This window comes from Alosa pseudoharengus, unplaced genomic scaffold (genome assembly GCF_046254945.1).
Source record: "Alosa pseudoharengus isolate Yale_2024_CS ecotype anadromous, Long Island Sound unplaced genomic scaffold, YU_APseudo_1.1 YU_APseudo_1.1_scf_17, whole genome shotgun sequence".
In the NCBI taxonomy this organism is placed as follows: Eukaryota; Metazoa; Chordata; class Actinopteri; order Clupeiformes; family Clupeidae; genus Alosa; species Alosa pseudoharengus.
In genome coordinates, this window is record NW_027468640.1 from 35772564 (window position 1) to 35789905 (window position 17342).

A 17342-nucleotide genomic window follows, 5' to 3' on the forward strand; every position below is an offset into this window, starting at 1 on the left:
GTGATCTCGCAGCTGGAGCGAGGTTGGTGTGTCGTGATTCGTGAAGCATTGTGCACGCGCAGTTGTACCCGAAATAGATGCCCGATAATTGCCCGAAAAGCATTGCAATATGGCCGCTGAGTGGAGGGACTTGCCTAAAAGGACTTTGCCTGCTCTCTAAATGGCTTCTCTGTCTGTCTCCCTGCAGAAGTACCGTTACCAAGATGAGGAGACTCCACCACTGGAGCATAGTCCGGCCCACCTGACTCCGGGAAAGAGTGGAGAGCTTCTGCACCTCAGCGACTCTGGTCACGCTCCAATCGACGGTCTCCACGGCTACGCATCTCATACACACCTATCGCCTAGCAAGGTAAGGCCGACTGATCCCAAAAACCTCACACAGACCTGTACACACACACACACACACACACACACACACACACACACACACACACACACACACACACATGCACTATCAAATGGAAACACAGTCTCTCTGTCCAGTGCTTAATGTGTGTGTTTGGAATGTGTTTGCAATAAGATCTTGTTTTTTATCCATATGCATGTACGATTGTTGCTAATACATTATTTGATGTGAATGATTTCTATGCGGAAATGATTGACAAGTTTGCTGCTGCCTTTGTAACTGTGCCATGTGGATGATTTAAGCCTTCTAAAGCACAGCAGCCCAAAGATACAGTATGCTGCTCTGCCTTTTGGCAGTTTTTCTTAAGATGAAGAGTAAGGTTTAGGAACACATGCACCCATTTACAAACATGCACATACACACACACACACACACACACACACACACACACACTCTCTCTCTCTCTCTCACACACACCCACACACACACACAAATACAACATATCTCTCTTTCACCCTCTTTCTTTTTCTCTGTCTCTCTCTCTTTCTCTCTCTCTCTCTCTCTCTCTCTCTCTCTCTCTCTCTCTCTCTCTCTCTCTCTCTCTCTCTCTCTCTCTTGTACTCACATGCACACAGTAGAGAGCCCAGACACCCATTGTGATGCATATACACAGACCAGTCCCACGCAGTGGAATCCTTAGATGCACTGGAGATAAGACAGCAGGGGCTGGGAGGTCAAAGGTCAGGCCTGCTGAGATCCCGCTGTGATGAGTGGTATGGCACCACCCCCAGCTGCGTTCGTCTGGCGTTCCCACAGCTGGATTAAGCATCAGCACGTTCTGCTTAGAAATGTGACATTAAGTCATGGCTAGACCTGCACCAGTTAATTGAAGACTAGAGAGGGGTGCGGGTGGCATTGCACATAGGGAACGCATAGAACAGCATATGTTACAGTGGGCTAGCAATGTTGCCATCCTTAGTCACAGAGCCACAAAAGCAAGCTGTGTTTGCAGAAAGATTCACAGAAACATATATATTTACAGATACATAAATACTTCATTCCGTAGATATGTTTTCATTTAGTTAAGGATTTACAAATGAGAGCACACGGTGTGGACTGAGCGTCCACGTCGGCAGAGTAGGAGTAAAACTGGACTCATGCCCAGCTCCCTACAGCCAGCTTCTGGCACGGGACTCGTGACCCGGCCGGCGCCCACTCTCAGCCTTACTCCTCTGCCCCCTTTTGTCACGCTGTGACAGCCGAGTTAGTCGAGTTCCCCAGTGATGACCCACTCTGGTGGAATTAGGGCTATCTCATGTCTCCAGCGCGAGCCTAACATGTGTGAGTAATGCACCCGGGACACCAGGGGAAGGGTGAGCGAGTGTGTGTCCAATCTGGCATGGCGGCTCTCTCGCGCCAAGTTGGCCGTCACCACCGCATTCTGGCCAAGTCGCTGTGACGTCAAGCGGACCTTGCCTTCCTGGGTTGGGAGAGGAATCCCAGACTCTCTGGCCCGGACTCTCCTCGCTTCTCCTCTCCTTTCCTCCTCTCCTTTCCTCCTCTCCTCCTCGCATCTCCTCTCCTCTCCTCTCTTCTGCTCCCCTCTCCTCTCCTTGCCTCATCTCTCCTTTCCTCTCCTTTCCTCTCCTCTCCTCTCTTCTCCTCTCAATTTCAATTGCAATTTCAATTTATTGTGCTTATAGAGCGCCAAAACATAACACATGTATCATGGCGCTTTACAGAATGTAAATCTCCTCTCCTCTCTTCTCCTCTCCTCTCTTCTCCTCTCCTCTCCTCTCCTCTCCTCTCCTTGCCTCTCCTCTCCTCGCCTCACCTCTCCTCTCCTTGCCTAATCTCTCCTCTCCTCCCCCAACCCAAGAGTCAGTGACTCACACGTCTCTGCTTGTGTGACTGGGGCAGTGTGACAGTTTGGATTCAGTACACACACACACACACACACACACACACACACACACACACACACACACACACACACACACACACACACTACTATGGGAAGCTGTCTGCCAGTGAATCCTTCAATAAGCATATGGAAAATATGTATTTATTTATTTGGTGCAAATACATGTTTACATGTTTTTTGTGTCTATAATTACCCTTACACATAAAAGGTGGAATGTGTATCTATGAACACTTTCACTCTTTCTGGGAGGCTGTAAATACTTTCTATAAATTATAAAATAAAGTCTTTATCGTTTCTTTTTATGATAGAACAAAATCCAAGGTTATTTTGGTCACATGTTAAGAGATGGAGAGACCAAGTGAAGTATTTGGCATGAACATAAAGTGTGTCTCATTTGAAGTCAGTGCCAACTGTGAGGAAGCACTGTGCAGAGCATAATTGCCCTCCTCTGGCCATCTTAGGAACTTCACTCACTCTCAGCACCATGGACAGCAGTCCAATTGATTGCTTTTGAATGCAGGTTTTTCACAGTCATCGAATATTAATGATCTGTTTCACTGCAAGGGTTTCAGGGTTGAGCCACAGCTGCTGCATATGCAAATGTAATGTTCTATAGATGTTATTTACAGATGTATTACATACATTGTAAATGCTCTATCTGGCTGGTGAAAGTGCTATAGTGTCAGTTTGTGGGTGGCAAACAGGACTCTCTGGAAGCCATTTTGAAGGAAATAAGGAACACAGTCAATTTGAAAATTTGACATTTTCTTTGATTTGATCTTGAACTTGATATGGCTGTCTGACAGATTGCCCCTTTACTACAAAATGGAACTTACAACAGAATGGAATATGATAAGGAGTTTTTATTGAACAATTATGAGCTATTATTTCATTTACGACACAACAAAACGTAGACGTTTAAAGGTAGTGCAGTGACTATAATAAACATATTCAGTATCAGTTCAGATAATATGCTCCTAATGTTGACAATATTGATTATATTGCATTTATATTTTACAGCTGTGCAATCATGAAAACTCTATTATTCACTAATGAAATGCACCAAGCAGTAATGAAATAATAGCTCATAAATGCGTTATTACTGGCTGCTATTGTATGAGGTGAGGCTATAATAATGAGACTTATGCTGTAATTCAGCTGTAATGAAAATGACTTGTTATACTTGTGTAACGTGCACATGTGCAAAAGCAGTTGTCATTATATAGCAACACCTCATAAAGCAGTGCACACATAGGCATCTCTGTGCGTGGAACTACCCCCCTCTCTCCACTCCCCCTCTTTGTATGGAGACCTACTGCCCCAATTGCCCAGTGTGTTGAAACATCAACTATTGTATTTGCCAACGGCCCAGGGAACTGTAGCTGAGCTCCAGAATGTTAGTCATGTGCGTTTTTGTCTTGTTTCCTGCTGCATTGGTACTTCACAGATTGTGTAGTCACCGTTCTGTTTAATCCTCCTTATATTGGCTCATTGATGTGTTTGATCACCCCTATGTGTGTTGAACTAGTTCAGTCATTTGAACTCATACTCTATATTCTTTATTTCCTGTAAATTATATACATTGTCTGTGATTGTGACTCTCCCTTGTGTAACTGAGCTCCTCTTGATGTGGTAGCCTTGATGTCTTTGCTTATGTAGTTGCAGTGTTTCTTCTGAGTTAAGGCCCTCTTCTGTCTACATCTTCTTTCTCTCTGTCTACATTTTCCTGTGTCACTATTTATTCCCCCTTCTCTGTAGTCTCTACAGTACCTGTAGTCTCCTTGTGTTCTTGCCCCCTTACCTGCCGTTTTGAACTCTTACATTCTCCTCTGTAACAGTTTCACACCTTCTGTTTGCCAACATCCTCTGCTGTTTTCCCATCTCTTTCTCTGTCTCTCATTTACCCCCTTTGTGTCTGTGAATTTGCCCCTGGTGTGTAACTGCCCTCTGCTCCGTGTGTGTTGTGTTGCAGCCCGTGTTGTTACCAGGCAGCCAAACTCCTTACTACGCTACCTCCACTCTGGTAAGGCTATCTCCATGGCGATGCATGTTACCATTGTGATGTCATAATCACGGTCACCACGCTGGTGTCATTTTCTCCAGATGGGGTCTTGTGTTGCACCTTTGCTTGGATTGGCTATCCTCGACTCTCATTGGAGCTTTTCAGTATCTACAGAGATCATCTGAAAAGGGAGATTCCAATCTTTGGCTGAAAAAGCATAATGACAGTGGGTCCTGGACTTTTATTTTAAGTGGAATTCTATAGGAGGAGTGGTGAAGTATCCCAAGCAAACTCCTATTTTTGTGAAACCAGTTGAAACCCTTTCAGTTCAATTACCACTGTTATGATCTTTAACATCTTGCTCACAGCCTAGTCAATTATGACAGCACCTGCTAAGGTCTATAATGAAAAAAATATTGTTTTGTGAGACAAGTGACAGTTCCTCTCCATACAGCCTAATTGGATGAGAATCGTTCATGCTAAGCTAAGGTTAGCAAATGTTCAGTTACGTCAGAGAACTGATATGATTGGTTCAGGGTGATACATGTGACCCAAGCTAAAGCAAGTTAGCCGTTGTGTTTTTGTCCATGGAAAATTGCTAAGATTGCTATCTCCCCCTGTAAGAAAATCTCTGTATCTATGTCCCTACAGTGTTATCCATCCATGTATGTAATCTGATCTGAAGGCATGCTTATGAATGTACTTTTGCATGCAAATGTGGTATATTTTTCCGCAGACAATAACTAGACTGAAGTGCTTATTTTACTGTCCTCACTTGTCCTAGATTTCAGTGTTCAGTGAGCCCTTATATTTCCAAAGACTGGCCAGTGGCCTGGGCAAGAGTTTTGCTTTTTGAAGTGATGTGATGTCATCTATCGGTCATCAGATGTATTAGTGATGTCATAAGAAGATTATTAAATAATGAGATTTGTCAGGCAGTGATGGCAGAGAGATGCAGCCAGGTTTCCTGGCCCACTCATCTTTGCGATGGGGGACTCTATAGTGAACATTTATGGTGGTTATTCACTATACAGTGAGTGGGTGGATGTTCTGAACACAGGATGTGATTTCACATATGCTTGGGAGGAGCCTTGCTGGTTCCCTAGAAAGCACAGAGGTTGTGAAATACCTCAGTATCATGGGTTTGTTCACTTTTAACCATGAATATACTGTATGCAGAAGAAGACAGCTGAATGTCTGGTCAAATTGTCCTTCCGCAGATGAAAGTGAATGATGGTGATGAGTAGCTGTGTGTGTGAATTCCTGTGCATGAATGCAGTGTTTCCCATACATTGACTAATCTGTGGCGGGGCGCCACAAAATAAAAATCGGCCGCCACACATAAATATTCTATGTTTAATTTAATTTAAATTAAATATAAGATCAAATCCTTGCATTGCCATTGAGCTGCGCTTTTTATGCACGCAGCCTTTCCTTGCCCCGCCCCGCTCTCTCGTAGCCCGCTGCCCCTCATCTGCATGTGCATTTAACAAAATTCACGATTGTTGAAGGATTGTTGTTGCCACATAGAAGCATTGCATAGAAGACCTCTGGCTAAATTGCTATTAAATCCGCTTAGCATCGTGACCATGCTGCGCAAATTTGTTTAAAACTGCTGCATTGAAGATAACTCTGCTAAGATCTTATCACAACATAGTAGGCTACATTGAAGAGACTAAACTAAGTTAAGTTATGCAATCAAGCAGTATCTCAAATCTAACGTTAGAATACTGTTTGGATGTCGAATTTAGCATGCTTAGCCTACTTACAGCTGCTTGTCAATTTCGTTGAAGGGCTCATTTTATTGACTCTGACACTGAATGTTTGCAAAATCTCGATGTAAGTGGAAAAGGGTTTTCCAAAATTCAAAAGTGCTTGTCCCAAGGAGAAGTACAAACTTTATTTTAACTATGTAGAAAACGTTATGAGTTGCATCCACACATCAGCAGCCTTTAAACTGTGTTACAATTGCAAGGGTTCCCTCACGAACGTTTAAAGTGACAGGCACTCAATTAGACCTATACACTACACCAAGACGATGCCCCCCCCCCCCCCCCCCCCCCCCGTTGTCCAAGTCAGCTACCGCCACAAATTGAATCCAATTCTGTGGGAAACACTGTGAATGTGCTGTTGAAAATCATAAATGATTGAAAATCTTTAGGAAATGAAATACATAATGATTAAGTCCATAGCTAAGCGTACCCAATGAGTTAGACATATTTTTGAAATCCTAGATAAGTGAGAATTAATTGGTTTGAAATCCACTGGAGAAAAAGTCAACTGCAGTCATACCTGTGGTTACACTTTATCAAGGATTGCCTTGAATGAAATACAGGAAGTCATTTCATGGACTGATGGAGATGACGTCACAGCCCAGCTGTACAATGATGGTTTGAACAGTATTCCAGGTGCTTCAGCAAATAACTTAAGAGCTTAGAATCTCCTTGGCTTTGCTGTCCTTGGTCCCCATAGATACCATTCTGCTGTGACATCATGTCCATTGTGGCATCATTGTTACTTCACTACTCAATTACATCACTCACAATTCTGTGGTTCTTCGTCTTTGTCACATACTGCAGAGGCAGCAGCTAATGCTTCGGTGTGTTTTTAGAGAAGATAAAGTCCTGGAATATCTGGAGCAGAGCCGATTCAGATAACACTTTGATGAATATCTGGACTTGTTGATTATCATGGTGTGTGGAGCAGATTGAGGGTGGGACTAATGAGTGATATCAAATGGGAGCCAGATGTTGAAGGTTAGAGGAAAGGCTATAGGTTAGCTCAAATCTTGGATGGATACATAGCTAAAGGGCACACAGTGTTTTTTGGTGACATTGGTGGCGGTGTTGTGCTGTGGAAGCTTGTGCATTTTCAGGGGGTTTTCTGACCTAAAGCACAGAACTACATAGTGCAATGCCTGTACAGCTAGTAGGACAGATGTGTCCTTCAAATGACCATGAAGGTGTGTCCTTCAAATGACCATGAAGACATGACCTTCAAATGACCATATTCCATCAAAATCACCTTGAATATGATAGCCAGACTAGATGGTCATTGAAAATATAGCTGCAAAAAGTGGGAAATTGTTGCATAAGGTTGCTCTAACATGGCTACATTGAGATACACAGGAAAAGCGAGAGCTTGTACTCAAATTAAATAGATAAATAACTGTTTTTTTCTTCTATTTAATTGTAATAGATTATATTACTCACTGACACATTCTGATAATGTTCTGTCGTCCTTAGTATTTGTTGCACAATAAAATGTGAATTCTTGTCGAACTGTATTTTTACACAATAAGGAGTTTCATGTATTTGATTGGTGGTTTCTCATATGACACAACATAGGGGGGGCTTCACACATCTAACCTGGATTGGGTCACATTCAAATGAGCGTGTATGAGACAAGAGGGGGTGGAGGAGTGGAGGGAGAGAGATAATGATGGGATGAGAGAAAGATAAACGACAAGTTGAACTCGAGGAATTGGGGATATGCAAGAGCATAGCAATGAGTCAAGGGGATGTACACACACACACACACACACACACACACACACACACACAAACACACCACACACTCTTACACACACACACTCACATACTCTCTCTCTCACACACACACACACATCTCTGAGTACCTGGCTAATTGCTGCCATAAATCAACTCGGCACTAGAGCACACACATCTCGTTGTACCTCAAGAGACAAACACTCACCGCTAAACCCAAACACACACACACACACAACACACAACACACTAACCCAAACACACCTTCATCCTACATCACCACAAATGCACTCCACGTTTAACATTTGTGTCAGGAGAGCAATGGTCTCCCAGCACAATATGCCGTACTGAAATGAAGTTTCAGCTCCAGAGCCCCCGTGCAGTCAGTGGTGGGTGCAGTAGTGTCCTGCGGGCAGCAGGGGGCAATAGAGGGTTAGCTCTGGACTGCATCGGCCTCCTACTGCAGGGCTGAATGGTGGTGAATACAGGAGTGGGTGATGCTGCTCTCAGTGAGTCAGCAGCAGCAGCACATACTGCTGGATGCATGAACAAGGAAGGGCCTGTGTTTGTGAGGCACTGTGTGTTTGTGTATATGTGTGTGTGTGTGTGTGTGTCAGTGTGTGTGTATATGTGTGTGTGTGTGTGTTTGGGGGGGGGGGGGCGTTGTAGAGCCAATTCTGTTTCCTGCATGTGAGTCAGTGCATTGAAATCATTCAATGAAACCATTTTTTGGGTAGAGAAACTGTTTGTGCATGTACTATGTAAATGGGTGCAAACATCATGTGTCCACAAATGGGAGCATGTTTGAGGACTTTCTCTCTCTCTCTCTCTGTGTGTGAGTGTGTGTGTGTGTGAGAGAGAGAGAGAGAGAGAGTGCCTATGTGTGTAAGTGTGTGTGATGCTCCCTCAGGTAGGTGGGTCTCTGTCCCCATCTGTCTATGTAAACTGAGGACACAGTGAGAGACAGAGAGGAGCGTTTGGATGGAGAGATGAGCTTGATCCGTAAAGCAAGAGAACGAGTGAAACGATTACATTATCAACACCACGCAGACTCACACACACACACACACACACACACACACACACACACACACACACACACACACACACACACACATACACGCGGGCACACACTCACATAATCACATACACTCTCTGTCACCCTCACACAAAAACGCACACACACACACATACACACAATCTCCTTTGGCAGAAATGTTGCCATGGTGACGACTGGAATGTCAGTCTCCATAGCAACAGCACTACCCGATGTTTTGGCTGTGTTTATGAGAGAAAGAGGGGGAGGAATAAAATATAAGGGAGAGAGAAAGCAAATGGGAATGAGAATGGAGGGATGAATGATGGACGTGTGTGATTTTGTGAGTGTGTGTGTGGGTGTGTGTGAGAGTGTTGGTGAGAAAGTGTGTTCTTATTTCACCTCAGTGTAAGAGTTTGTCTTTGTCGGAATTGTAATGTGAGAAAGGACATTTATATCTAACATTGAGAGTTTGTGTTGTGAGAAATGTTGTAGGATATTGCGTGTGTGTGTGTGTGTGTGTGGTCGGCCCACTGGTTTTGTCTCTGGATAATTATGCTGTAGTTTATTAAGTAGTCAGTGAAGCCGGTGTTAACGGAACCCTTGGAGACATTTATCATGCGGCCTCAATTACTGCAGTGTGTGTGTGTTGTGTGTGTGTTTGACATTGTGCGTGGGTGTTTGGGTGGGTGTGCTGTTAGAAGTGTATAACTTAGAGTCTTACATACGTTTGGGAATGATGGTGTGTGTGTGTGTGTGTGTGTGTGTGTGTGTGTGTGTGTGTGTGTGTGTGTGTTTTAAGCACTTAGCTGACATGTCTCATTGCCATAGGAAATCAATGAAGATGAAGTGTAACCACACTAACAAGCACATGGACACAAACCTTTAAACCTCACTACCTTCTGTCTTTTTAAACCTCTTCAGTTTTTAATTGCTATTCTTCTCCCCACCAACTCTCTCTCCTTACCCCCCCCCCTTCCCTCTCTCTCCCTCTCACTCTCCCTCTCTCTCCCTCTCTGTCTCTACTTCACTCTGTACCATTTGACTGCATGCTGTCGGAGGTTCTGGAGTGAATATGTGCCCATGGACATTCCTCTGTCACTCTGTATTTATGTGTGTGTGTGCAAGCATGTGTATATGTTTACTCTGCAGGATGGGGAAACATCAGTGTGTGTGTGTGTGTGTGTGTGTGTGTGTGTGTGTGTGTGTGTGTGTGTGTGTGTTACAGTAGGTTGTGTGTGATATCTCTCTCTCTCTCTCTCTCTTTCTCTATCTCTCTCTCTTTCTCTTTCTGTCTCTGTGTGTGTGTGTGTGTGTGTGTGTGTGTTACTCTATTTCTGACCCTTGGCTTGCCGTCTCCTCCCCTGTCTCATAATCCTCCACAGTCCCCTCTCACGATCTGCTGATGCCGTTGGGCAACCTCCCTCTCCTTTTCTCCATCATCCTCCTTTACTTTCTTCTCCTTTTCCTTTATCACCCTTCTTCTCTCCTTTCCCTCTCCTCCACCTCTGCTACTCCTCATCCTGCTCCTGTCTCCTCCTGTTCTACTCCTCTTCTCCACTCCTCTCCTTGTCTCTGATTTCTTCTTCTCTTTCCCTCACTCTTGCTATCTGTTCCTCTTTTTCATCTCCCTACTTCTGTCTCTTCTTCCACTTCTCCTTCCTCTTCTCTCTATCCACTCATCTTTCCAACAGTCTTGTATTCTCTTCCTCCCCATTCTTTCTCTTCTTTCAAGTCTTGGTAACATGTTCACATTCTGTGTTCCTTGCTCTGCTGTTGTCATTTTTGCTTGTCATCTCTTATTCCTCCCTCCCTGCTCCTCTTCTTCTCCCTCTTGTCATCTCTTCTGTCCTTTCCCTGTGTTCCCTCTTCTTTTCCTTCTTCTTCTTCTTCTGTCCCTCACTTCTCTCTTCTCCTGCGTGTCTCTGCTCTGCCCCCCCCCCTCCTTTGCACACCAGTTTACCTCCATTAATACTGCTCACATGGCTATCTTGAGAGAGTGAGAGAGAGAGAGAGAGAGAGAGGGGATAGGGAGAGAGTGCAGGGGGGAAGGGCCAGTGCTGGACTGGCAAGTGTGTGTGTGTGTGTGTATTTGTATGTGTGTCAGAGAGAGCGAGGGAGCGAGGAAGAGGGAGAACAATGTGCATAACTGAATTGCCAGTTACCGAGTCAGCGCGCGCGACAGAGCGATGTGAGTGGAGAGCGCGTGGCGCGAAGAGATAAGGAGATAGCGGAATAAACGCGGAGGATAAGTCACAGAGGCTCGAGTCGTCTCCCGCACATGAATGATTGTCCCCCGCAGCGGGGGAGGGCAGCGGCTTTCGTTTTATTATTTATTATTCTCGCCGTTTGAAGGCACTGTGCGAAACCGTTAAAACCGCAGGGAAACGCTCGCCCGGCTCTCTGGGCACCGGGAGAAAGGACAGTCGAAGACGAAGAAGCGCGCTACCAGTGACGTGGTCAAGGCAGAAAGTGACGAGAGCGAGGAAAAAGCAGCTCTTGTGATATTTGCCACGGATGGAGGAATTTAATTAGCGGTTTCGGGATGACCAAGACTCTCACGCGCTCTGGAGTCTGACGGGACCGTCTGTCTCGCTTTTTCTGGTCGCACGAGCCGGAGTCGTGACTGGGGCCGTGGGTTTGGCTGTGTAAATGTACAGAAATGTTTAATTTGAAACTCTTTCATTCATGGAAACCGGTCTTTTCTCTTTGTGGTCGCTTTTGCTTAATACTTGTCATCCCTTTGGATCGTCTAATCTAAACGATAGAAATGCATCAATTTCGTTTTTAATTGTTTATTCAAACGCATTAATTCGATCAAAAGCACTTGTCAGTTTTCCTACCGTGCTTTGATCAAGCGTCCGGCTCTGGTTAGAACGGGAAACCGTGCGCTCCATTTATGTAACAGGCTGCATGCCTCGCACTGCCTTTGCTGTCCGTTCCTGAACCGGAGCCTGACTCCGCGAGAGAGACTCGTGCTCCCGGGGGAAACGCCGTCATGTTCGTGTCCGTGTGGTATGCGAAGAAGATGGGCCGTCGCTTCATCAACAACGTGCGCAAGGCCAAAAAACAACGACAGCGCATGATGATGGTAGGCGTAATGTGTGTGTGCGCGTTTTAAATGTTGTTTGTTCTCTTCATGTGTGAGTGTGTGTGAGACAGAGAGAGAGAGAGAGTATGTGTGTGTGTGTGTGTGTGTGTATGTGTGTGTGTGTGTGTGTGTGTGTGTGTAGCTGTTCAATAGAAGATGTAAGACACTACAGATATGCACATTGATCAGTTGTTAGTGGTTACAACAACTCCTCCGCCCCCATGTCCCTGTCCATGGTCCTGAACCGCATTCCTGAGTGTGACATGGAATTATATTAAACACAGTGTACTGATGACAACTAAAATGTTGAATATGAGTCCATAATATGTCTACTGTTTCAGTGGCATTAGACAAAATCCTCAAGAAAGACCAACATTTGTATAGCGTCCTTCATTTAAATGGTCATTTCTCTGAGATTGCCATGTCTGTGTTCAGAAGGCTGAAACAGGATGTGTAATGCGGATGCAGCACAGCTCTGCCTGCTCGCCCTGACGGCGGTGGGAACCGGATCATGTAATGAGAGACACATGTGCGTGTGTGTGTATCCTAGTGGCGTTTGGATCAAACAAACAAACAACAACAAAAAACCTTACGTAAACCACAGGAGTGTGAGAGCTCACGTCACACAGGCTCTCTGCAAATGTGTCAGTCTCTCTACCTCTACCTGTGTGTGTGTGTCACCTACCCAACAAGCACACACACACACACACACACACACACACACACACACACTACCTGCCACAGCCAGGTATGTCTGCCCAGGACATTGGTGTCCTGCAGCGGAGAGGGAGCAGGATGGTTGTGTTCTCATGATAATATTAATGAGTCCTGTACGTAAGGACCGCAGATGACCCAAGGCCCTATAGGGGTGGGCCGAGTGGTAGAGATGCTCTCAAAGCCATACCTGGAACATGATTAAGTCACCTCTTCATTTATGTTGTACATTTGGTCCAGAGAAAATGGGTCCTTATTTAGTAGTGTAAAGGACTAAGAGGTCCTAAGACATTTATAGTATTGTATTGGTTATAATCTTTTGAATATGCAGAATTGATTATAAATGTTGACACTGACACATTCACTTACTATTTTATACATGCACTGTTATGAAGTAAATCACTGTAAAATGGTAAAATTGTACTATATTATGCCAAGATATGGCATAGTCAGGATTTTCAAGTTAAAATGGACTTTGACTAGTTCACAGCATTTCTGGTATTAGGACGGATGTACTGTACATGCCCCATTCAAAACCTGCTGTAATCCTAGACAGCTTTCCCTTGAAAAAGTCTCCCTGTAAAGGCATGGTGTCAGGCCTTGTCCCTGGGGACAAAAAGTGTCATCCCTTTAAGTGCTGGAGAGCTCGGACCACGTGGGCGATTTAATAAATCATGTTCTCTGAAAGGCGAAATGGTGTGGAAGGGTGTCTGTAGAAAATGGTTTTATTTATGAAGGAGAAAGTTTATGGAAGTGTATGTGTGTGTGTGCATGTGTTCGTGTGGGTAGGGTTTCTGGATGAGTATATGTCTGGGTCTATACTAGGCTGTACACGCCATGTACTACAAGAATGGAAGGCAAAATGGTGCCTACTGTAGATGGCATACAAGGCAAGGCTTTTGGGTCATGTGTGTATGGTGAAAAGTGTATTATTCCTGTGTGTGTGTGTGTGTGTGTGTCTGTGTCTGTGTGTTGTGTGGGGGAGGGGTTGTGGTGTATTCTGGCGTATTCATTTTATGGGCATGAGTAAGAGGCTTTTCAAGCTTCAACTGGAAATGAAGACTTTTAATCACAGTTCTCACACTCTCCATCTCTCTCTCACTCTTTCTGTGTGTGTGTGTGTGTGTGTGTGTGTGTGGTGATAACATATGTCACTCTGATGAACCGCCTAAGGCCTGAACTTCTACACATGAGGAATGAACCTCCTCTCTTTCTTTGGCTTTTCTATCTATCTATCTATCTATCTATCTATCTATCTATCTATCTATCTATCTATCTATCTTTTTGTTCTCCTCCTTTTTATGTTAAGCACTTAGGTCTTGTGAGGCATGTGTTGGCCCAGCACCACAGATCTGATGTTGGCATGGTGGGCACCAGAACATGTTCACAGCCAGCATCCCAGAATCCCTGTGCCCTCTTTCTCTGCCCTCTCCCCCCTCAATTGCCCCCCTCTTCCTTCTGTTCATCCTCCTCTCTTTTATTCTCTCTTTCATTCTGTTTCTGTAACCTCCCAATTCCCCATCTTGCTCTGCCATTCTCTCTCTTCCTGCCCTCCCTTCCTCCCTCTTGTACAGTCTTTCTCCTCCCTCTATTTCTCTTCTCATCCCTCTATTTCTCTTCTCCTCCCTCTATTTCTCTTCTCATCCCTCCTTTCTTCCTTAAGGCCTTGTTGTTCCAACTCGACTGTGTTTTGCTCTCCTGTCAGACTGGGGGAATGTGTTTGGGAGAAGGAGAGAGAGAAAAAGAGAGGGAGGGAAAAAGGGAGAGAGGCTTTCATACAATATTTATACCTCTAAGTATAAACATAGTGGAGCCTGGCCCCTACAGGTCTTCAGACTGCCTCTATGCATTAATCCCCCTCTCAGGCCCACGCTCTCTTTCTCTCTCTCACTCTCTCTCTTCCCTCTCTCTCTCTCTCTTTCCCCTTCCTCCCTCCATTACTCTCTTCCCTCACTTAACTTTACTCTCACCATCTCCTACTCTCTCTCTCTCTCTCTCTCTCTCCCTCGCTCTCTGTCTGAAGTGGTGTGGTCAGCAGGATTTTGCTCCCCAGTGGCTGTGAAACTCACTGCTTCCAGCCTTCAGCATAAGCAAAGGATGAGAGAAAGAGAGAGAGATAGAAAGAGAGAGCAAGTCCTCTGGTGCTCTGTCCTTTTGCACATTCCTAATGAGCACTTGTCTTATTCATGTACCTGACCGACCGTCTGACCCCAGTCATGATTACACATACCTACCAACTCACACACACACACACACACACACACACACACACACACTCACACTCACACTCACACACACCATTACATGTGTGTGCGCACACACACACACAGACACACGCAGGATAATATTTTCAGTAGGTTTATTTCCTTTGGCTTCAAGCTTTTGCTGGCAAATGTTAGATTGTCCGCATACCTTATGGTTCAGTGCGCACATACGCACACACGCACACACACACGCACACGCACACACGCAGGCACGCACGCACGCACGCACGCACGCACGCACACACACACACACACACACACACGCAAACACACACACACACACTCATCAGCTGCTTTTGCCCACCTCACTTACTTGCCAATGCGTTCCCCTGGGCCATAACTAAAGCCCTTGGCCCCGCTCAGGTAAATGCGGAGTAGTGTCTCACTGTGACCTCTGTCCAGCAGCCCAGCGCTACCAGAGCAGACACAATCCCCTGCAGGACCACAACACGATGACGGATCAGACTCAGAGTCACACACACACACACACACACACACACACACACACACACACACACACACACACACACACACACACTGTTGTGTACACTTACTGCTGCTGAGCATAAATTCATCTCTGGTTAAGAGAATATTTTGGGCCCTTTAGCACAGAAGAGTGCAGGTAACAGGGACATAGTCAGGTCCAGATGTGTGGACTGTGGAGTAGGATCACCTACATACGCTATCATATGGACACCTCTCATAGTATAGAGTTACATATAGCGTAGCTAGCTATGCTATGGTTGAATGAATTCCATTTATCTCTACTTATTCATTTGTATTGTGATTTAAGATGACATAACACATTAACAGGCAATCATAACAGAAGTCTTGTTTCACATTCTTTTGCGTTGTTGGTAGCCAACATCTGATGCACAGACAGAGCTTCAACATTTAGACTAAAGCTTCCATCTACTCCGGCTCAATGAAGATGACAGGAACGAATAAGCCAGCACTGCAGTGAGATACGCTCAGGAACCTTCTAGAACTGTGAGCCGACTGAAGTGGATATTAGGTTGTAAGCGTGTGCCAGCCCCAGTGATAAGATTGTGGTTTGGAGTGCTGTGAGGAGTACTCTCTCTGTCATCTCCTATATCTCTCTCTTTCTCTCTCTCTTTCTCTCTTTCTCTCACACACACAGACACATACACACACTCTAGACCCTTGGAGAACCATAAGAAAGCTTTACGACCAAGCTGGGATTGAAGAATATGCATGATTGCATCTCCGGAATAATCACAAGTCTGTGTAAATTTCCTTTAGGAGTTCTAGCCCTGCAGGGAAATATCCTCTCATCTCATTATGGCAGAGTTGGAGATGGTGAGCCTGAGCACGACTGCCAGAAGAGAAACTGCACAAATGTCAGAGCTGTGCAGTCGCCTGCATTTGATCAAATGACATTTCAAATGCAGATCGTTTGCAGGGAGACTACGAAGCATTCTTCTTTGTTTGCTCTCCTCTGAAAGTAACTTGTGCAGCGTTGATTGGACAGTAGGTCTGTTATAAGGGCAAGCTAACAATGTTCTGGCGTTCATGTTTGCCTGGATGTTTTGGGCCATTTGGTACTGAGGTATTCTTTCTTTCTTTCTTTCTTTCTTTTTCAGGTTTCTTTTTAACATTTCCCTTTCTATCTATCTATTAGCAGTGTGCATACAAATGTAAAATATTCGAACAACCAACAGTGTTATTCGTTTATTGTGAACACTTGTGTACACTTACTGCTGCTGAGCTTACGCTCATCGCTGGTTAAGAGAATATTTTGGGTCCTTTAGCACAGAACAGCAACAGAGGACATAGTCAGGTCAAGACGGGTGGAGTAGTGTAACCTGCCATAAGCTATCTCATAGTATAGATTTACATATAGCGTAGCTAGCTAACAAATTCGTTGCATAAAACAGAACAAGGAAAACACAAAAGTGTCTCCCATCAACTGTTTATTGTGATTACAACATTAACAGTGATGTGGTAGCAGAAATTCTACCATGGCAACTGCTATGCTATGCTATGCTATGCGATGCTATGCTGCTGTGGTAGCACAGCTTACACCATGATTCTGTGCGTTATAGAATAACCGAATAGGGATATTCATATTTGTGTATGTCGACTATTCGACTATCCGTGCACAATCCCTACTATCTATCTATCTATCTATCTATCTGTCGTCTTTCTCTCTCTCTCTCTCTCTTTCCATGCTTGGCTTTTTTAAGTAATGACCCCCAACTGAAAGTCGACAGACTGCTGCATGTGAGCGCCTTGGCAATAGTATGCACAGTTACGACCAATTCGCTGCACCCGTCCTTGGACTCTCTGTGTGTGTATATGTGTGTGTGTGTGTGTGTTTGTGTGTGCATGTGTGTGTCTGTGTCTGACATTTAAATTAGCACGTATTCAATTAGAATAAGCTTTTATCATAATCAGCTTAGCATGGGGGAAGCTGGTAGATATTTGACTGTCTACCA

General features: G+C 44.7%; 1 protein-coding gene across 5 annotated transcripts in view; it reads left to right on the forward strand.

The window, feature by feature from the left end:
• LOC143128131 (disks large homolog 4) overlaps nt 1-17342 on the forward strand; it is a 74567-nt gene that overhangs the window by 32687 nt on the left and 24538 nt on the right. For 2 of the 5 annotated variants that reach the window (XM_076289796.1, XM_076289797.1), the window contains 2 exons: nt 188-349; nt 4243-4293. In XM_076289796.1, coding sequence (XP_076145911.1) covers nt 188-349; nt 4243-4293 — 213 coding nt within the window. Of the gene's footprint in view, nt 1-187; nt 350-4242; nt 4294-11812; nt 11906-17117; nt 17146-17342 lie in introns of those variants that run through there. The other 3 variants (XM_076289798.1, XM_076289799.1, XM_076289800.1) reach the window with 3 other exon arrangements.